General features: G+C 44.8%; 1 protein-coding gene across 2 annotated transcripts in view; it reads right to left on the reverse strand.

The window, feature by feature from the left end:
- Positions 1-22,418, reverse strand: part of AGBL1 (AGBL carboxypeptidase 1) — a gene marked incomplete at its 3' end in the record, with an annotated part of 421,386 nt that overhangs the window by 281,115 nt on the left and 117,853 nt on the right. For both annotated transcript variants that reach the window (XM_079954219.1, XM_079954220.1), the window contains exons 16-17: positions 19,973-20,123; positions 16,619-16,772 (exon numbers count right to left, since the gene is read on the reverse strand). In XM_079954219.1, the coding sequence (XP_079810345.1) occupies positions 16,619-16,772; positions 19,973-20,123 (305 nt within the window). The remainder of the gene's footprint in view (positions 1-16,618; positions 16,773-19,972; positions 20,124-22,418) is intronic.

Below are 22,418 nucleotides of genomic sequence, written 5' to 3' on the forward strand. Positions count from 1 at the left end.
AATCCTGCTGACTGGTGTTTCACATGCATGTTCCCTGCAGGGTACACAATGGCAAAGCAATGTTCCCTGCAACTGGCAAGACTGCACCCTGAGCAAAGGATTGAGCTACATCAGTTTGACTCCACATACGTGTTCCACTGATGGGAACAGGCACATGCAAGCTAAAGCTCATTCTTGCCCAATGTCTCACTCCTTAACAGTCCTGGAGTTGCTTCAGGAGGCCCAACGTGACTCATCCAGAGCTTTCTCCAACAGACTCTGCTGGAACCCAGTTCTGCCCAGTTAGGTTTGATCTTCAAGTCTTTGGCTGAATTGGGTGCATGGTCCTAGCTAACAGTTAGAATAGACAATTGGTCTAATTTTATTTAAGACAGTTTTCTATGATACAGATGGTCCCACATTTATTAAGGGATAACATCTTTCATTCATCACAAAAGAGAGGAACTCATGATGGGTCAACATGAGATCAGTCATAATGATATAAGATCTTATTGATATATCAGACTAACATACATCTAGCAGTCCATAATTCAGTCCCAAAGGTGGCCAGAAGGGCACAAGTAAAGCCATTCACTTGCCATCTGTCTCCAGTGTCTGTTATTTAAGGGTATACTGCTTCTGTGTATGGCCCTTCCATTAAGCTACCCTGGCTTGTAGTCCATCAAATGAAAAATGAAGGCTTTAACACCATGTTGAAAGGGCTGCTGCCTCCCTAGGAGTTGGTGTCATTGTTGATGCTTTTTGCTCTTTTCTTGTTTGACAAACCAGTGTACAAAAAAGGACCCTGGCATCAAAGAGCCCTAGCAAGCAAGACATGACCTGATGTGCGAAACACAGCTAAATAGCTCATGCTGCCAAAGAACAGGATTTATACACAGGCATTTAAGAGAGTAGTCATCAGCTCCAGTTTGACAAAATGTACTTCTCACAACTCAGGTTCGGAACACATTCCTGAGCCATACAGCTTGACCTTACAGCAGTGCTTGCTTATTGGCAGGCTAATCAAATATTTGACATTTGGTCAGGCTAAGTCAGGCTTTGCTGTTGTTAGAACAAAGTCTGCCCCTTCAGAGCTGTCCCAGGTCCTGAAGACACTGACAGACCCAGTGGCCTTGTTCTTGTGGAAGATTGTAAGCTGCCATGCAGGCTGTATTCGTTCGGTCTTCGAGTAGACAGCTTATGGGACTGAGCACTCCCCCACAAGAGAAAAATCCTATAGAAGAGTAGCATGTCATAGGGAAAGCTATGCTAAAACTTTCCCCCTATACATACCAATTTTCTGATGCAAGAATTTATTCTTTTTGGTGGGAGGAATATTGAGTTATATGACTCCCCACCTGCAGTCAGAAGTGGTGCAGTCCCAACACAACTACCATTTCCATGAGATCTAGGCCTCTGATTCTTTGGTTCCTGATCAACCTATTGTATTTTGCCTGTTACATACTGTCTTGTCATATGAATTCATTGGTCCTCCAGTCAAGACTGAACTGTAGGAAGATGTTGAGCCAGGCAGAAACCAGGAACCATGGCAAGAGTCAAGATGGGAGATCAAGACAAATGTCAGTGCCGAGAAGACATCTATTTCCTAGAAAAACTCCAAGGGCCTGATAGAGGGACTCTGAGGTTCCCCATCTCTGACAAAAAGGTGTGTGTGTGGGTGTGGGTGTGTGGGTGCTTTGCAGCTGTGCTTTGGTAAGGGAACAAACAGTGCTTTCTGTTAGTTCATTCTTTCTTCTCTTCCTTTGAAGCCACATTCTACTTTTTAGAGCAGAAGCATTGGAAATATATTATCTCTTCCTCCACAACCTTCATACCACAGAGAGAAGAGGCATTTGTACCCTCCATGAGGGTCTCTATTGATGACTGTTAAGCCACCCAGTCTCAGGTTGTGAGTATATTTTGCCCTTAGTGCAATGTTGCCATACGTAATTTTCACCATGGAAATTAATCTATAGTCAAAAATAAGGAAGTACACCTGAGGCCACCATTACAGTAGTGCAAAATCTGTCCCCTACCCTATTGACTCTGGCAATTGTGAATTTGGACATGCTCCTGGACTAAAATGTGACCAGCTGTTGGTAATAGATGTGTATGTGTGCTTCAAAAGGGGGAGATCAAGACCCTTACTGAACAGCTCTCCTTCCCTTTCCTCAACAGTTGCTTAAACAGATTCAGTGAAGAAAACCGGGGGCGGGGGGACAAAGGCTTGTAAAAGAATTATGAAGTATCAGGGAAATTACATTTCCCTCCCCTCCAAAACTAAGTAGCATGACAATTGCAACTGATAGAGCAAATTAAATTCTAAATGCACTGGTGATTTGATATATATCATTTTGCAAAGTGTTACTGAGAAAGTGCTGTTGCTGGAAAAAAGAGTTAAGTTCCAGAACGAGCCTTGTCGGTTCTGAGACCTGATCCAATTATGTAGAGTTCATTAACATAAATGTAAGGATAGGGAAGGACACAATGGAACAAAAAGAAAAGCAAAGAATATATTTCAGTACACTCTGTTTGGGGAACTAGAACTCTTTTGACCTCAAAAAGAGGATTAGTCAGATCCATGGAGAAGTTCAACAACTACTAACTTCTGTTAGAGGCAGTAGGCCTGTGAATATCAGTTTCTGGGAAACACACATGGGGAGAGTTCTGTTGCACTCAAGTCCTGCTTGTGAGCTTCCCATACCAAGGGCATCTGACTGGCCACTGTAAGAAGAGGATGCTGTGCTAGGTGAGCCTTTCACGATCCTGGAGGGCTTTTCTGGTGTTCTTAAAATCCTGACCAGCATGACATGGCTGACCAGCATGACAATGCCCCATCTTTGCTGTCCCAAGCAATGTCACCTGAGAAAGGTCTCTATGCATCATTCTGCCTCAAAATGGAGCAACTAGACTGTTGCCTGATTTCCACATTGTGGATGATTTAACACCAGTCCTCTGCTAACTGCACTGGCTTCTAGTTTGTGCCGGATTTGGGGCCAAGTTCTCTGAAAGACTGCATTCACAAACCAGCCCAAAATTAAGAATCTTCAAGAGAGGCTTTGCAGTCATTGCATGTGGAACCATTTCAGATCTGCTGCAGTTTGTTTTCCACAACCCCTCCCCCCCAAAAAACCCCAGCCCTATGTTATTTGTCGCACTGTCTGCTCTAGTGAAATTGCGTAACTTACATAATTAATTACATAAATTACATTGTCCTATAATATTCTTCACCATTCATTTCAATGTGAAGGAAATGCAATGCAAATGGAGATAGGCATAATCAATCGCTTATCTTGAGTGGACCAAAAGCAACAACGTATACACTGGATTGATTTCCATTCCAGACATATAATTTTTTATAAAAACACATCAGCAATTTCCTCTCCCATTTCCATTTTTGTTAGAATTCCCTGACATCCTTTCTCATGCCAAAGAGGATACTTGGGGCAATTCCTTTTCTGCTGCAGTGCCCCAAATTGGTGGCTTTGATGCTATCAATGGTTAGAGTGTTAGCCTTGGATCTGAGAGGCCAAGGTTCAAATTTCCACTGAGTTATGAAGCTCAGTGTTGTGGGGTTAACAAGAACAATAAGAATAACCCTGTTGGATTAGGCTAAAGGCCCATCCCATTCAGTATCCTGTTCTCACAATAGCCAACGAAATGCCCGCAGGAAGACCGCAAGCAGGGCACGAGTACAACAGCAGACTGAGGCAGCAGCCTCGGGCAGCAGATAGCAATGATAATTTAATAATTAAAAATATTTTTTATACCCCACCCATCTGGCTGGGTTTCCCCAGCTTACAGCATATATAAAACATAACAAAACACCAAAGATTAAAAACTTCCCGATACAGATGTCTTCTAAAAGTTATGTAATTCTTAATCTCCTTGCCATCTGAAGGGAGGGGGTTCCACAGGGAGGGTGTCACTACTGAGAAGGCTTTCTGCCTGGTTCCCTGCAACTTCGCTTCTCACAGTGAGGGAACCACCAGAAGGCCCTCTGTGGAGAGCCTCAGGGTCCAGGCTGAATGATAGGGGTGGAGACGCTCCTTCAGGTAAGCGGAAGGGGAAGAATTCCACCACCACCTTTCTCCCAGAGTTCCCTAAATTAGCTTGCTTTGCACCTTTTAAGCCAGTCTGCTGTTCTCAGGTGCAATAGAGGAGGGTGCCCATTTGGAAATAAGAGTTGATTGTCAACCTAGGCAGGTTCTGTACACGGCGGGGCAGGGTGCCAAACATATTGGGCCGATTCTGTTCATTTACCCAGGATAATTTACACCATTAGCATCCATGCTCCTCTAAGATCTGAGCCCAGGTCCCCCCCCCCCATAGCCATTTTAATGTTCACATGACACATGCACATTTTGTTCCAGGGAAGATTAGGTGGGAGGACAAAGGGATGCTCTTATAATAGCTATTAGGAATGGAGGTGGGGGAGAGAAGCAAGCTCTTGTTCAGTTATTAGAAAACAATGGCTGAGCCATTATACCTCTCCACCCCCCACCCCCCACTTCTGTCTTTTGCGCTGTGTCTGTGTGCCTGTTCCAGGACTACAATAATAGGAATATAATCGCGGTGTGGCAGATAATGAATATCCAGAGCTCTTTTCCAGGTGAGAAGTGCTGTATTGTGACTAGAATGAAAACAGACATAAAGCACTCCTTCTGGGGTAGAGGCTTTTGAGGCTGCTCCTGGGATACATAGCATGAAGATTGCTGCAAGGGGAAAGAGAAACTCCAGAGAAAGAAGCTGGCAGTAACTGTGACCATTTAGAGCATTATTTTATAGAGTTCTCGCCTCTGGATTTTGACTAAAATGATACTCAGAGTGAATACTGAGGATGCTTCTTGGGCAAAGCAGACCAAGGCAAGAGGAAAGAGGCCACCTTTATAACAACCCCTGTATCCTCACATGGGAAATGAGCATGCAAGACTAGGGATGGGTGAATCTGACAATTTCAGGTTTCTTACTTTCTCATTTTTCTTCCAATCTCAACTTCAGTCCTCTGCATTTCCACACCAGTTTGCAGAAACACAGGAGAATTCTTTAGGAAAATTCATCAGCATTTTAGTTGTAATTTCTCCTAATATACCCATTTTGGTATGAATTTTTGCCCAATATGCACTTTTTCCCCCCAAAGAAATTTCCCCTAATGTGACTGTGGGTTTTTTGCATGCTATTCTCAGAAACACATCTCGTTTTATGGACACATTACCACCTGCATATGTATCTTTCCACACCCTATTTGGTTGGAGAACTGTGCTGCAAAATTCAGAGGGCTGCGGATTTTGAAAGATGGCTGCGCTTCAGTTCACGTATTGTTTTGGAAAATGTGAATTGAGTAGGTTCACCTCTAAATGTGAACTGAACAGAATTTCCCCCACTTCTCTACATGATGTGGGGTTAAAGGCCAAAACTTTATTAAATCAAGGACCTGCAAGGGAAAGAAACATTCCCTCCTTAAGCACTTTTGCAAGGCTCACTGTCTGCTGTAGTGTCTCACTGTCTGCTGTAGGGAAATTATGTACATAATTAATTACATAAATTACATTGACCTATAATATTCCTCACCATTCATTTCAATGTGAAGGAAATGCAATGCAAATGGACAGAGGCATAATCAACTGCATATCTTGAGTGGACCAAAAGCAACAACGTATACACTGGATTGATTTCCATTCCAGACATATGATTTTTTAAAAAAACCACATTAGCAATTTCCTCTCCCGTTTCCATTTTTGTTAGAATTCCCTGACATCCTTACTCATGCCAAAAAGGATACTTGGGGCAATTCATTTTCAGCTGCTGTGCCCCAAATTGGTGACTTTGATGCTATCAATGGTTAGAGTGTTAGCCTTGGATCTGAGAGGCCAATTGTGCTTGAAGTGTGATGGGTGTCTCTTGCTTTCCTGGATGGAGTGTGTGCCCGCACACACACAAACAAACACACAAACACACACCATAGGCAGCTGTAGAAAGGTAAGAGTAACAAATTAGATTTAGCTAATTTGATGAAGGCTGCAAGAGGAGTCTTCGCTTGGGCTCAAGGTCTCTGATCAGACAGTTAACTGATCAATGCACCTCATAGTCTACTTGACCTTTGACCTTCCTGATGCTGCTGAACTACCACTGCCATCATCCCTAGTCATTGACCATACTTGCTGGGGCTGGTTCAGTCACATCTGGAGGGCCAAAATTTCCTCACACCTGTTCTATGCATTGATATGCACCCAGCGGCTGAACTAGAGCTCGACTTTAGGGTCTCATTTTCATCCACATCCTGCCGTTAGATGAGCATTTTGCTTGCAAGTCATCAAAATGTCCAAAACTGGGCAAGCCCTGAGCTCCAGGTGCCTGCCATTGCATGTGCATTCTGTTTTGCTTCCTGATGCCATCCCACATCTGCGATAGTCCAAAAACGATGCCCTCCTTTAATAGAGCTGCCTCTTGGCACAGGAAGAGTCAGTTTAGAGTAGCTCAAATGCCTGCCTGGCTCTTTTTAAACACTACAACAACATTTGACCTTTTCATGCATGCCTCTCCAGCAGCAGGAGAGTGACTGGAATTTACTACCAAATCTGGGGAAATGCAGGAGTCAGTGAAATATGCCCTCTCTCTCCCCCCTCCCCCTATGTCACAGTTTGAGCTGGATATCAGAGGCCCAGTAACAGCTCAAGGCTCTCTTTTACCATTTAGAAGAGGAGAAGGAGGAGTTCATTGCCTCCCGAGGACCATATTTCATTGCTCTACCAGACAAACATGGGTGATTGGAAGCACAGCATGCAGAGGGTATTTGAAGGCCATTCCAGCTGGGAAATTAGATGGATTCCCACCCACTCGGAGAATCATGAAAGTGAGTCCTAGCACAATAGCAACCAGCTTCACTGCACTGCATCCCAAATATTTATTTCAAGAGCTGGTCTAGCTTCGTAACAGTTCACAGCTAACCGACTCCTATTTTGAGGGGAAGTTGTATATTAAGGCTGCAATCCGATATGCACATAAAGGTAAAGGTACAGGGGCCCCTGACCATTAGGTCCAGTCTTGACCGACTCTGGGGTTGCGGCGATCATCTCGCTTTATTGGCCGAGGGAGCCAGCATACAGCTTCTGGGTCATGTGGCCAGCATGACTAAGTCGCTTCTGGTGAACCAGAGCAGTGCACGCAAACGCCATTTACCTTCCCACCAGAGCGGTACCTATTTATCTACTTGCACTTTGACGTGCTTTCGAACTGCTATGTTGGCAGAAGCAGGGACCGAGCAACAGGAGCTCACTCCGTCGCGGGGATTCGAACCACCAACCTTCTGATCGGCAAGTCCTGGGCTCTGTGGTTTAACCCACAGCGCCATCCCCATCCCCATATGCACATACCTGGGAGCAAACAAGTGGGACTTGCTTTAAAGTAAACATGGCTGGGTCTGTGCTTTTGAGCAGCATTAAAGACTGGTAACACAAGTTCCCCATTCCTGGCCTTTGGGTTGTATCCAGCATTAGACATACTCAGAGGAGTCCCATTGATATTAATACATAGCCATTAATTTCAAAGCATCTCCTATGGGTAAAACTTAGTTGGATACAACCACATAGCTCCCCAGCTCCTGAGCCCAAACTGACAAGATCATGTGCCTTCAGGGGAGCGCAACTGCGACAAGGCCGTAATCTAATTAAGTTCCTGTTTTGCTATCAGATACGTCATCTCTTTCCTCTGAAAATGTTATTGAAAAGAGAGGGGGAGGACAGAGCGTGAGCTCTTTGTAATTAACATGCAGCCGTGCCTGTCATGCAGGGAGCAGGCACAGTTATAATAACTCGGGAGTCAATAATTCATAAACCATAATGCATTATTAATCAATTATCGAGGCCCGAATTACATTTAATGAGATTAAGCTGATTGGAGCGCTAAGCTGTTTGAATCGTATTGATTTAATCAATGTGCTTAATTAAACTGTGTACATTTTCCCCACACACAATCGACAGTTCACAACACCCTGAAAAAGTGGCCATCTCAGCCCTTCCTTGCTGTTCTTAATTAGGAGGGACGTAGGGAAATTGTATTTCATTTTTTAAAGTGGGGGGGGGGGGATAGACCCCTGTTTTTTTATTTTAAAAAATGACAGATCAACCAACAGCTTATTATGTGGCTGTCAGTGGAAAGCTAACAGATTTTGCAGAGCTAGCAGCTCCTATGCCTTCACCAGTGTGAAATGATGTCCTTCAGTGAGGCCTCACAGCTCATATCCCACACAGTGGAACTGACAGGTGGATGAGGCTAACCTTCCAGATAAGTGCTTAAAGTATGGGTGAGGAATGTTTCTCAGCCCAAGGGCCACATTCCCTCATGGGAAACCTTCCAGGGGCCACCTATATCAATGGGGGTGGCCAGCGGCAAAAAAATGGGTAAGCCCTGAAGCAAAAGTCTGTGCTATGTATAATCTGGTTGAGATTCCTGCGTTGCAGGGAGTTGGACTAGACGACCCTTGGGGTCCTTTCCAGCGTTCGAAACTCCCATTGTTCTGGGCGCGTTTTGTGACAGGGAATTTCATTAATGCGAGCAGTTTCTGAGCTCTGGGTGCGGTACTGCACCTAAGATTTCAGATTAAAACTGCCACTGCTGGAGGGAAAGGAGGACCTCCCCACTTCCACTTTCTGCCTCCCCGTTTCCAGCTACTCTCTGATGACTGGAGAAGGAACCCTCATAAGAATATTAGGGTGGGGCAAGCAGGGGAGGACTAGACCATGTGAAAAATGAACATAAGATTTTAGCTGAGGTTCATTTTCAGCTTTGTAGTCTTGTGATATAAAAAGCGCGCCTAGACACTCTGTTGCGGCACCCATAACCTAGGTTTAAGGTGCCATTTAGCTCCTAGTTTTCATATCTCCGTTTCTAACACTGGTCCCTTCCAACGCTATAATTCTATGATTCTATGGTTTTAAGTGACTCTTAGCTTTCTACAGTAGGAGGGACCGGGTGGCACTGTGGGTTAAACCACAGAGCCTAGGACTTGCCGATCAGAAGGTCGGCGGTTCGAATCCCCATGACTGGGTGAGCTCCTGTTGTTTGGTCCCAGCTCCTGCCAACCTAGCAGTTCGAAAGCACGTCAAAGTGCAAGTAGATAAATAGGTACCACTCCGGCGAGAAGGTAAACAGCGTTTCCGTGTGTTGCTCTTGTTCGCCAGAAGCGGCTTAGTCATGCTGGCCACATGACCCAGAAGCCGTACGCCAGCTCCCTCGGCCAATAAAGCGAGATGAGCGGCACAACCCCAGAGTCGGTCACGACTAGACCTAATGGTCAGGGGTCCCTTTACCTTTACCTTACCTTTCTACAGTAGGGTACATACATTCCAGTCGCCAAAGGACAGAGGTTTCTACACACACACACACACACACACACACACACACCACAGCTCTGCATCCTTCATCCAGGCCAGCAAGAGGCATGACCACAGTTCAAGGATACATTCAAGTCGGGCAAAAGTGATCAAAGAGAGCATGGAGCAAAGCTGGGGAGATGCATGGCCTGGTGAGAGTCACATTCAGCCCCAAGGCCTGAGGATCTCCTCTACCTGGCCTAGAGCTATGCACAGATGGGCCTCTCTACACTATTTATAGGCAGAGAAATTGAAATGGTTGGACCATTTCACCAAATTTATCCAGGGAGAGGAGAAGTTCCCCAACATTTTCTCAGAGATGGAACTCATCATAGTAGAAAGTACAGATATTCCCTTCCTTCCTGAGGTTTTCTTTGCTTTTGGTGCTGCTACAACCGCAGTCTGTCCATCATTTTGCACACTCCACAATGCCCCAGAACCAGTGTTATTGTGGGTGCCACACACAGACAAAAAGCGGTGGAGAATATTCAGACGGGGAGGATCTGTGAAATTGCCTTCTTTTGAGCGGAAGATGTAGGTCTGAAAAAGAAAAAACTGTTCTCGCAGGGGGGAGGAATGTCATCTGAGAAATTTTTGCTCAGCTCTAGTGCTGCTTCAGAACATTCCCCTGTCAACCAGGCAAGGTAACAATGGCCTCATCAATGACACATTACAAAAGGCAATGATTTTGCTTACATGGAGGCTGTATACCTTAAGCACCATTCCTTTGAAATTGACTTTGTTGCAATCAACAGGGCTCCCTTCCAAATACACAAAGCCTGGATTTAAGTTTGCCATCCGTTTCTTTCTGGCAGGGCTCTTGGGACTTCAACAGCTGCCTGATAGGGCTGATAATCAACAGGCAAAGCTCTTCCCATCACTGTGAGTTAATGGAATAAATGGCAGTCATTTACTTTTATGGGAGACGCTAAAGGGGCTTAGGGGGAGCCCAATGGGACAGGAAGTTAAATCAGCCACCTGCCTCTCCAGTTTCTTCAGGGAGGTGGAGAGGTAGGTTTATAACAGTCTGAGTAACAATGTCATGCCACTCCATCTGACTACACAGTGACATGCGAAAGACAGAAGTAGAAGTCCTTTTTTCAGCTCTAAGGCTACATTCCCTTTAGGGTAAGCTTCTAGGGGTTCCATGCTTCTGGCGGTTGGAGCCAATAAGCACACACACACCCCCAGGGCTTCTCCCCAGACTGCACCTCTAGGGCAGAGAACTCACAATACACACAGAAAAGTGAGCCAAGCCAACGACTTGGGGACCAAGTCATATCCTGTGGCCCTTGATAATGGAATTATACTGATATATAAAAGTTTACCAATTTTACAGCAGGTAAAATAGACACACACACACACACACACACACACACACATCTACACACTTTCATACAAAATATTGCATGAAATTGCTCAACAAGGACTTACGATCAACAATGGAACCCAGTTAATTTTGCTGCTGCCTGATGATTATCAAATTGTCATGACACAGACTTCTTCACTGGTAGCACCCGTGTTGCAGAATGCAGTCCGCTCTGAAATATGGGATGCCTCATCTTTATCAGCACTCTGCTAGCTTTGGAAGATGCACCTGTTCACGCAGGCATTCCCTTGATCTCTCAACCTGAGCCTCTTGTTTCAATGTCTCTGCAGCATTGGTCTCTACTACAGCAAGAGCTGTAACTCTGTCTCTCTCCCCCAAAGGCACAGTCCTCCATTGCCTCCTGAGACAGACGGATGCCAATCATAGATGTTTCCCTGGAATTGATTTGTTGTGTATTTTAGTTGGGGGTGTTAACATTTGTGTAACTGGCTCCCATAAATAGTAAACCACTTAGAAGTCTATTTTAGAAGACCGCCTCTCCTGGTATGTCCCACAGAGGAACTTACAGTCTTCAAACAAAAACATCTTCAAGGTCCCAGGCCACAGAGAGGTTAGGCTGGCCTCAACCAGAGCCAGGGCTTTTTCGACTGTGGCTCCGATCTGGTGGAACGCTCTGCCACAAGAGACTAGGGCCCTGCGGGACTTGACATCTTTCCGCAGGGCCTGCAAGACAGAGCTGTTCCACCAGGCCTTTGGCCAGGGCACAGACTGACTCCCTCCTTTGGCAATCTTCGCAGAACTCTAGCCCAATGGTTGCCATCAATTTGATTTGACTTAATTTTATAATTAAATGATTTTAGAATGTTGTATTATTTTATTGTTGTTAGCCGCACTGAGCCTGGCTTCAGCTGGGGAGGGCGGGATATAAATAAATTTTTATTAGTAGTAGTAGTATTTTAGCATTAAATTGTATCTAAATGTAATACAAATACAGTGGAGGTCCATTCATTAGCTGAAACTGTTCTCAAGCCAAGGAGCGCTTTACCTAATGGGGCTTCCCACCACAGGCGCTCTTCCCCTGGTTGGATTCTGTTTACTTTCCGGGGGAAAGTTTGCTGGCGAGAACGCCTACTTCTGGTTTTGCGGAGGTCGTTCCCCGAAGCGTTCATTGACTGGACTGTTCGCAGACTGAGATACCACTGTAATATGATATACACAACTGTTCTGGTGTCCACGTAGGCAGGTAAGAATCCTACAGGCATGTATACACACGCAAACACATACACAAAACCATGGGACACTCTCTGCACAGAGGGATCCCACTATGGCCATTGCTTTCCCTTTCTCAAACAATCTCCCAGGGGAATTCCAGCAAGAGTAGGAACACAATGAGGCAAGTGATGGCAAATGTGGGCAAGAAAAGGCAATGGAAATGAATGTGAGGTTTTTCAAAGTGCTTTTAAAAAGTTACCAAAAGGGAGGAGGCTATTTGGCACTGCCAAAAATGCCCCCCTCCCCCCATAAAAGAAGAAATGTGAGTCAGTTCAGCTTTAGTTTCAAACCCCATCAGCTACCACAGTGAGCACTTCAATGTCCTTACTTAACATGGGCGTTAAGTGCCCAATGCTGTGACAGTTTAATTTCTCCCCTTGGTGCAGTTTCTAAGCTGTATGATGCAGCCTGAACATAATACATAATAAAACCTTACACTTGTCATAGCACAGTTTGTCCTGGGCGGAATCTTTAATTCCATTGACAATGCAAGAGCCAATCAAAGACTCTCGCTTAGCATCCACATCTTCCAAAATGAATATGCAGTGTTGGCAGGGGGTGGGGGACATATGAGTGTTTGGTTATCATGGGAGGGGGGTGATGAGTGGGATGAAACCAGCCACAAATCAGCTTCCTTGGGCATTCTGCACATTTAGAACAGGAGCATTTGAGAAGCAATGAGAGACTCCGTGAATTCTATGATGACTCCCTCTTTCTTGTAACCCTCTTCCAAAGAGAAGCGACATTTTAATAAGCAGGTTCGTGCAGCTTGAATAACCGATCTGTTATCTCTAGAATTAGAAAAGGACGAGGGTGCTGGAATGTATAAAACATGCAGGTCTCAATAGATTTGTGCATGGAAGATGAATACTAGGGTGGCTCCTTATGCCTCTCCTTCCCATGTTCTATTACTGATAAGTAATAAGCAATTACTGGAAGGGACAAGAAGGAATGCCTGCAATCTCAAGCAGCTCTGTGACAGAAATTGTAAATCACGGGACACCTGTAAAGCAGAGGTGGAGAACCTTTTGCAGCCTGAGGGTCACAGTCCCTTGTGAGCAACCTTCTGGGGGCCACATGCCAGTGGTGGGAGAGGCCAGAGACCAAAATGAAAGGAGCAACAAATGCAACGCTTACCCTTGTACAGTAGGCTACATACCAGCCATGCAAAAGTCAATGGTTTCTGCACACACACGTTTTCTCTATCCAGGCCAGCAAAATCTATTCCATTAAAACCAGAAATAGAACTTGAGCAGGACCAGGGAAGGGAGAGTCTGGAGGGACATGGTTACCTTCCCCTGGTCTGAAGTTCCCCATCTGCAGCTGGCTCAGTATGGGAGAAGGAGACAGTTGTCTCACTCTCTGTAGCACCAGGGCAGCTCACAGGAAAGTGATGGCCCAATTCTTGCTGCTCCATGGCACCATCCTGATCACATCTATAAGTCTGGGTTGGGGAGCTTTTGGTCTTCTAGATGCTGCTGGTCTACAACTCCCATCATCCCTCTGGGAGCTTGCAATCCGCCAGCATCTGGAGGGCCACAGCTTCCCCAACCCTGACATAGCCTTACATAACCAGTGCCTCAGGCTTGAGGAAGTCATTAGCCAGAGTTCTCGAAGACTTCTGAAGCCTAGCTTGGTCTAGCCTAATACCTGCTCCTGCTTATTTATCCTTTTAGAACCTGACCTCTGCTGGATCAGACCAAAGATCCATGAGAGTCCAACTGTTGAATGGTCACTTTAAAATGTGAAGGTTCATTATTGTTTCACAAGTTGTGTATGTCTTTAAGGGCAAGGGCCAGGGCAAATAACGAGACCCAGTCTTACAGCTGTGAAACATAGCAGGTGCTGCTGAGTTGTGTTAATCAAGCTGTGTCAGCAATTGGGTATAGTATATAAGGAGCAGCACCTAGCTCTCCCATTACCCTGGGGGATGGGTTGGTGGTTGGGTCTGGTTTGTTGTTGTTATCTTTAGTGTAAAGGAGTTTTTGTTTTTGTTATTAAAACCTTTGTTAAACTTATTTTTGAGTTCCTTGTATGCATGGTCTCCCCAGCAAGCTCTCTGCAGCGCTACTAAACTGCAGAAAGCCAACACCAACATCCAACATCCAGTAGCCTACTAAATGGCTATGGGAAGCCCGCAAGCAGGACCTGAATGCAACAGACCTCTCCCCACTTGTGATTCCCAACAACTAGTTCTGCACTGAGTTATCTTCCTGTTCCTCCTTTGGAACCCAACCTCTTGCCTATCTTGGCCTACTTTCCCTTTCATGTGACCCTGGGGCCGTACTCTCCATCTTCAGGGCATGAGATCAGGGATGTGGTCTGGGGAAGAGAATTGCCTTCAAGGTCAGCACCAGATGTTTCTACTGACCCGGAAGCACTTGTGCAAGAGGGACCCATTGTGCCAATCCCACTCTGGACAAAGGCACTGGAGTTACCTTGCTCCACACCCACCCTAGTGGAAGAAGAGTCTCCCTTGCAGTATCAAACCTGCTAAAGCAGGTTGAGGTTCGTTAAATGAGGAGGTTCCACTCACTGAATGTGCAGCTAACTACTCGGACTTGCAGCTCCTTTTCAAAGCTCAGCCTCAGGTTGACTGGTGCTGAAACTTGGGTTTTGAGCTTATGGAGTCTGTCTAGCATGGAGCTGTCCAGGGTGCTTAAGTTTGCCTCAACTCTTCCCTACATAACCTCATCTTGCTCAATTTGCCCAAACCTGAACAGGATGTCAGGTTATATGGACCTCTGGCCTGATCCATCAGAGCTTTACTTATGTTCTCATTGCTCACACCTGGTGCCTCGGATTAACAACCAGTACCCACCTTTTCTTGAAATATTAACCCATATAAAAATGTTTTGAAATACATCAAGTAAGTCGATTTAGTCTTGAGAAACCACATTTTATATGTCTGCTTTGAGAGGTGGAGGGGGGCAGCTCTCTGGGAAAGCAAAATTATTGTAGATGTTGCCATTATGGAAGATTTGTATACTATTTAATCAACATAAACCTCTAAGTAGTTTACATAAAACAATATAAATATTCATAAGAAAAAATACTGGGGGGGGATTCAAGTTCATGAAAATATGAATAAAATTGGCGATTTTAAAAGCAAATATGCATTAAAAAAATTACATTGGGACCCAGGACTTGCTAGTGAAGAGTGGATAATAAAGACATTTATTAATGGTGGTGGTATTGTCTAGGTACACGTTCCTAAACAAAAAAGTTTTAGCAGGAACTGAAAATTACACTGCAAAGAAACCTGCCTTACTGCAATGGATTTTGAAAGGAAGTAACAGCAGGGGAAAGTAGCAGAGTTCCTTGTGGACTTAGGAACAAAAAGCACACCTGAGGGCAATGAAAGAAGAGCTGTCTTCAGCTCTGCTCCACTGCCTCAGCTGACCGGGTCTCCAAAGTTCTAGATGACACCCTTGCTGAAAGCCACATCTTCCATCCATGCGACTTATCCACAAGTGATGAAGGGAACTCCCATTTGTACCGGTGACAAAAAGCCTTTTAAACATTTACTGTGTTTTTCCAAAGCTTGGCCATTTATGAAATTGCAACAATGGACCCCCTTATCCCTTCCTCCCTGACCCATAGATTAGAGGGCTTGTCAAAGCAAAGCCAGGGGAGTGAGGCATGGGGGTTGATCAAAGCTAGGAGGCAGGGAAATGAAATTTGGTGTATCTCCCAAAAGCTATAATTAACCAAACTGCTCAGATGAAATAAGTAAATACATGATTATTCAGCCTTGCCCGGAGGCAAGCTTGTAGCACACCACATGGTACAGTCTCTTTCTGACAATTCATCCAGCAAATCAAGTGGATTGCATACTTAGAACATCACTGTTGTTATCATTCCTGGAGCATGCCCCAGGTCTGAGTGGCACCTTAACTAGCAAGCAGGCTACACTTAATATACATTGGTCCCTGAAGCAACTGGGTACACAGCCCATTTCTGGCCAAGTTGCTGAAGCAAGTGACATTATTTGGTGTTACAACCAGTTCAACTAGTTCTTCCCTTTAGGTAAAGGGTAAAGGGGACCCCTGACCATTAGGTCCAGTCGTGGCCGACTCTGGGGTTGCGGCGCTCATCTCATTTTATTGGCCGAGGGAGCCGGCGTACTTCTTCCGGGTCATGTGGCCAGCATGACTAAGCCGCTTCTGGCGAACCAGAGCAGCGCACGAAACACCGTCTACCTTCCCGCCGGAGCAGTACCCATTTATCTACTTGCACTTTTGATGTGCTTTCGAACTGCTAGGTTGGCAGAAGCAGGGATCGAGCAACGGGAGCTCACCCCGTCGCAGGGATTTGAACCGCCGACCTTCTGATCGGCAAGTCCTAGGCTCTGTGGTTTAACCCACAGTGCCACCCGCATCCCATTCTTCACTTTAGAAAGAACAATATTCAAGTTTTCACCACAGTCCTTGTAAGCAGCATTTCCAAAAACAAACAGTAGAAAACAAAGCCCAATCTGGGAGTGTTTCTCGACAGCAGTGAAAATTGGGCAGATAATCCCAGTTCAGCCCAGGGTTCCATCTGCTGCATTTTAATCCATTGCATATGACTGTTAAATGCACACTGTCACTCACATTGAGTTTCCAAATGGAGGAAGGCTACAAACCAAATGAAATGGACTAACTCAGAGACATCCATGACTTACGGAACTGCTCCAGATCATCACTGCTTTCTGACTCAGGCATGGCTGTGATTGTCAGCAGGGGACAGGGGTTTCCTCCCAGAGTGTGGCACAGAGTCTGCCTCCTGAAGAAGACTTTCTTTGCATTCCTGGCTTGCTCCAAGATGTCAAGGTGAGACTGGAGAGAGGGGGACAAAAGCAGGACGACGTGTGAAAAGTCCATCCAAATAAAATCAAGGATCCTTATCACCCAGCACCCTCTTTGCAAAAATGAGCAGTCAGATGCTCCTGGACACTCACAAATCAGGGTTGTTGTTGTTTTAATGTGCAATTGACCACCAAATGTGCAGTTAGGGGGAAACTGTGCAGCTGGACAAATGGGCTGGGGAAGACTAGACATGTCAATGTTTGTGTTTTTAAAGCACTTAAATGATAGGAAATATGCGGGATGGTATGAACACAAATTATATAAAGGGTCTCATTTCCATACTTTCAAACTTCCCAGAATATATTAAAATACCTTCTTCTTGGGGACCTGGCCCTCCTTTTCATCACCTTCATCTTTGGGCAGTCTACATTTCATCACATCCTTGTAAATGCAGTGGTACCTTGGGTTAAGTACTTAATTCATTCTGGAGGTCCGTTCTTAACCTGAAACTGTTCTTAACCTGAAGCACCACTTTAGCTAATGGGGCCTCCCACTGCCGCCGCACCACTGCCACTCGATTTCTGTTCTCATCCTGAAGCAAAGTTCTTAACCCGAGGTACTATTTCTGGGTTAGCGGAGTCTGTAACCTGAAGCGTATGTAACCCGAGGTACCACTGTACCTGTTTTTGCATCTTAGCTCTGTCTCGCACCTTGTGTTCCTTCTGCTTCAGCCAGTGCAAAACAACTGGTCTGGGGATCCACTCTGCCTATTGTGACACATGCTATAAAAGATGCAAATATCTACCTGCCCAACAATGCAATCTGTCTCTGTGCACTGAGGAATTAGGCAGCTGAGCCAAACCGGACCCAGCCTACCAATTCAAGTGCTGCTGGGTGAAAGGTTGCAATGTCTGCATCCCCTTCACAGCAGCTCTTCAAAGGTTGAGTGGTGGTGGGGTTAAAAGAAGTGGCAACAGAGCAATGCAGCAAGCTGGCATCCCTTACAGGCTCACCCCATACCTGAGCTCCGCAAGAGAAAGCCTCCTGCAGATACTATCTTATCAGGAAGTCTGTTCCTCATTGTGTCAGAATTGGACCTTTAGTGTGGCAGCACCTGCCCTCTCATTGCACACCAGACAGACACCATCTCTGTTTCCTCTTCAGCACCTGTTGAAGACCTTCAATAAGCCTTTTAAGTGGAGATATTTATACCAGTCGGTATCTATTTTTAATGTACCGTATATAGTTTTAATCTGTACATATGCAGACACGCATATATTTGCAGTTGTTTTAACTGTTTTAAGTATGCAATTCTTTTATATATGTTTTTAATGTGTTATTACGAGATGCTTTGAGATGCTGCAAAGGAAGCAATTCATAAATCAACTAAAGGACAACACCACTGGAGATTGGTTTCACACCCAATTCCCTTCACTTCACCTCCTTCACCCTGCATTAAAACAAACACAGGGTCACTCCACTGTACCTGCTGGTACCAAAACATTTTCTTATTGGTCCTGCTTCTGCACAGTTATCATTGCTTTTGAAATCAAATTTGGCCCTCTAGGTTCCACTTATATGTGCTTGTGTGCAGCAAGACTCTATTAATAACTATTTTCATCTATCACCCTGGAGTAAAATACATTCATTCATTACTCAGAGTAACAGTGGCACTGAATACTATCCCTTTGCACAGTATGCAGAGGTGTGCTATAAATATGCTTTCAGTTATTAAATGCACATTATATTATGATCAGTGTTTCCAAGTCACTGTTTCCATATGGGATTTTATCATCTTTTCATCTGCATTGTGCAGGTAATTGAGCCCCTGAGTTGCTAAATCACTTTGAATTCATTACTGATCTGAAGGGACACACACGGACACACACGGACACACACACACACACCCCACACACACACACATATTTTGCATGGACATATGCTGGAAAATAAAACCTAATGATGCACATTCATGAAATGGGTTTTTGTTCATCATCCAGTCTGCAAAAATGGAATTGTTTTCCCATGACAAAAAGTTAGAAGCTCCGGGAGAAAGATGTGAGTTATTTTAGCTGACCTGGTCAAAGCCATCACTGGGCAGGAGGTGGGGGGGAATGTCCCTAGCCATCATGATTTGGCCAGATTCAGGAAATGAGTGTTTCTCCATACCTTAGTACACACAGGAGATACACCTTCAATTTATTTTAAATGTAGTGTAGGGTAGTGTAGTGCTGAAACTATTCCCCATATTTCATGGACATTTGTAGCATTGTCAAAAAAGCCCTACTTTTTATTATTGTTTGGTAGTACTTGGAGAAATGTTAATTTGCATTCAGACTCTCTTATTTGCAGTCTCTCTCTCTCCCAAGACCCATTTAAATTGTTATTTCCCCCCAAGAAATACCATCATATAGCCAAATCTGACTGAGGACTCAGATGAACAACATCATCTCATTCACTATATGATTTCCACAGACCAATGACAAATCCAAGAAGAACTGCCCTCACTCACAATTGACTTGTTCCCCTCATTCATTACATAGCCAAAACTAATTTGCAACCGTACATATAGACATTGTTTTCTTCCCTATATGGTCCTATGGCAAAGGACCAGCTGGTCAGGACCCTGGAGAGCTCCCTATAGCTACAGTAGCACTTCCTAGAACTATGTCAGGGAACTATTGCCTCAACAGCAGGCTGAAGCCTTCTTTTATGAAGGCTGGAAAAATACCTCCAATCAGCCCACCTCCTTTAAGGGGCTGTCTGGTCATTTTAAGGCCCCCTGCATTTTGCAGTGTATTAAAGGGCAATTACATTTTGTAGAATTTTAAGATTATGTACTGACTTTTTGCTTGTGATTCTGCTTGCAATTGCTATGAACAGGTTAGAGATTTTGTTATATTGTATATAAGTCATTAAAGTGAATTTAAACTACTTTATTATATAATCTCTGGCTCCTACAGCGTAGAGGCAGTGAGGGTTGCATGGAGACATGTCCTCTGATTCAGACAAGCCAGGCAAAACCACGTCCTCTGTCCTGAATGCTCCAGGAGTGAGGGGAAGTGTGGCTCTGCAAACAACACCTCCACTCTGCCTCTGAGACTGAGACTGAGCATAGCTCATGGCCAAATGTAGTGAAGCACTGAGCCTTTCCCCATACCAGAATGCAAACTGAAACAAATTTCTTCCTCATCCCCAATCTGGAAATTCATCAGAGGAAAGAGTTTTACCATCATAGCAGAGTAGGTGTAGGGATAATGGTATGCCAGGTAGCAGACATCTTCTTTATGAGGGAAAACAATGCTGAAAGTAAGTGTGTAGCAGGATTTCCCATGGGTTTTTCCTGAAGCTGTAGCCACTGTGCAATTTTGGTAGTGGTTTCTGGTAAAAGGAGGGAGGGAGGGAGGGAGGGAGGGAGGGGGGAGGGGGAGAGAGAGAGAGAGAGAGAGAGAGAGAGAGAGAGAGAATAACCTGTTATTCTCATTATTGCTGCTGTTGTTTATATACCACTTAATGCCCAGAAGGCTTCTAAGCATTTTACAAAATAGAAAACAAACAAACAAACAAACAATTGCACAACACTGTTACAATACAGGGTAACTACAAATACACTGTAATTAAAATATGCAGTGAAATAAATCCCATTAAAATATAAAGGGCCACGACTGAAATGAGCAATAAAACAATCCCATTAACATAACACAGCAAGTAAAACAGCAATCAAAGCAGGAGACTCTGGTCAAGAGATCAAGGGAATGCCTGTGTAAACAAGCGAGTCTTCTAGGGCCGGCAGTGTGCCACTGCAGATGAGGCCTCTCATATTTCAGCAGGGAATGCCTGACTCAATGGGGTAGCAGAGGAGAATCATATACATACAGATCCCGCTACCCAAACAACGCATTCCCAGGAAATTGTTCATTAGGCAAGCATTCACATAATGAGCTGATTATGTCAATTATTTCCTATGGGAACATTTCTAAGCTGTGATTTGTCTGTTCTTCTTCTCTCCCTCCACACTTTCTGCCTGAAACTGGTGTGGCCAATCAGCAAAACTCAGACAAAAGAAAAATGGGTTTGTCTGATTTCTCCTGCTCCCTGATTTGTCTGATCTCTCTCCCTTCCTCCATGTTTTTGTTGGTTTCTGCTCTCTTCACTGTGCAGCGAAGTGCTTGTCACAAGACAGGTGTTTACATTCCACAGTCAGTTGCTGTTGGGTTTTCCCACGGGAAAGGAGACTGGATGTGACGTACACTGGTTTCCTGTTTTTCACTGTTCTCACTGTTCTCTCCGTGCTTTAGAGGAGAGAGGATGCTTTCTCTGCTCCGGCAGAGGCAAGATGTTTTTCTGTAATCTACCAGCTTTGAAGTGTAAATAAAGTAATATAGAGTATGTGGCACGTACTCCTCATCATTCCGCTGTGCACGGGCTACTGCAATTCAACATTACTGGTTATGGGCCCAGAAAAACGCAGTCAAAGTGACGGATGGACTTCGGAGTGCCGGCAAAGAATGCAAAGGAATGCAGAGGGACAGATCGGACGATATCTCTGCGCGTCAGGATGATTGATGAGAGGTATGTTGCTCATGCTACGGGCAGCCTGCCAGCTTCTAATTAATGGCTTTATGGCTGGACTCTGAACTTTTATGGCCATTTTGCCGGGCACAGGCAAAGGCTCAAAAGAACAAGCTCCTATGCTGGGGGGAAACCAAAAGTAGCTTTTAAAATTGCTTTTGGAATGAGGTTTGGAAGCAGCTGCAGCTGTACACAGACGCAGCTTGTATAAAGCAGCTTGATTTGAAGCAGCAGAGACGCAGCTTATTTAATGCTGCAGAAGGCTAATGCCAGAGTCATGATGGCTAGCTGCAGAAGGCTGGCTGATGCAAATGGGGAATCTGATGCCAATCAGCCACATGCTCAGCTCAGAGTAGCCTGTGATACTGCCGTGATTCAGAATGAAGCAGACCGCCAGGGTGATAGCTGCATGGGTAAGGGGGAGTCTTCACAGACGTCATCCCAGAGTGCAGTGGAACCGCCAGATGGCACCAAAGCTTTGAACGCAGTGAAATGCTACTCGTGTGGACGTCTAGGCCATATGAAGAGGGAATGCAAATATCCCAGGGCCAAGACAGAGCAGCGCAGCGAAAGCTCATCGCGTGGAAAAGGCCGAGGCAAAGGCAAAGGTCCAGGACAACGCAGCACAAGGCAATGGTCTCACGCTTCACTCCAAAGGTTGCAAAGGTCCAGAAGACGTCTAGATCTTTCTTCGTTGTTGATTCGGCTGCAACGCACCACATGTGCAACAATAAGCGACTGTTCGTGTCTTTTACACCGCAGGAAGGTACAATTCACCAGGCGGATGACCACACAATCCCCAGTAAAGGCTACGGAACTGTTGTTCTTCACAGTTTGGACTTATCGATAAAAGATGTACTTTATGTACCAGATGCTAAACATAATCTGCTCAGCGTTGGACAACTGAATGAGCGGAAAATTGACGTTTCCTTTAAGAACAAAAGGTGCGTCATTACAAAGAAAAATGATTATGTATTGCATGCTGAATATGTTGATCGTTTGTATGTTTTGTATTATGATGATGTTGTGCAGGATGACACTTGTTGCATTGCAGGTTCTAACAAAAGTTTGCATGCAGAATGTATTCATGATTTTCATCGAAAA

Source organism: Podarcis cretensis, assembly GCF_951804945.1.
Source record: "Podarcis cretensis genome assembly, chromosome: 14".
In the NCBI taxonomy this organism is placed as follows: Eukaryota; Metazoa; Chordata; class Lepidosauria; order Squamata; family Lacertidae; genus Podarcis; species Podarcis cretensis.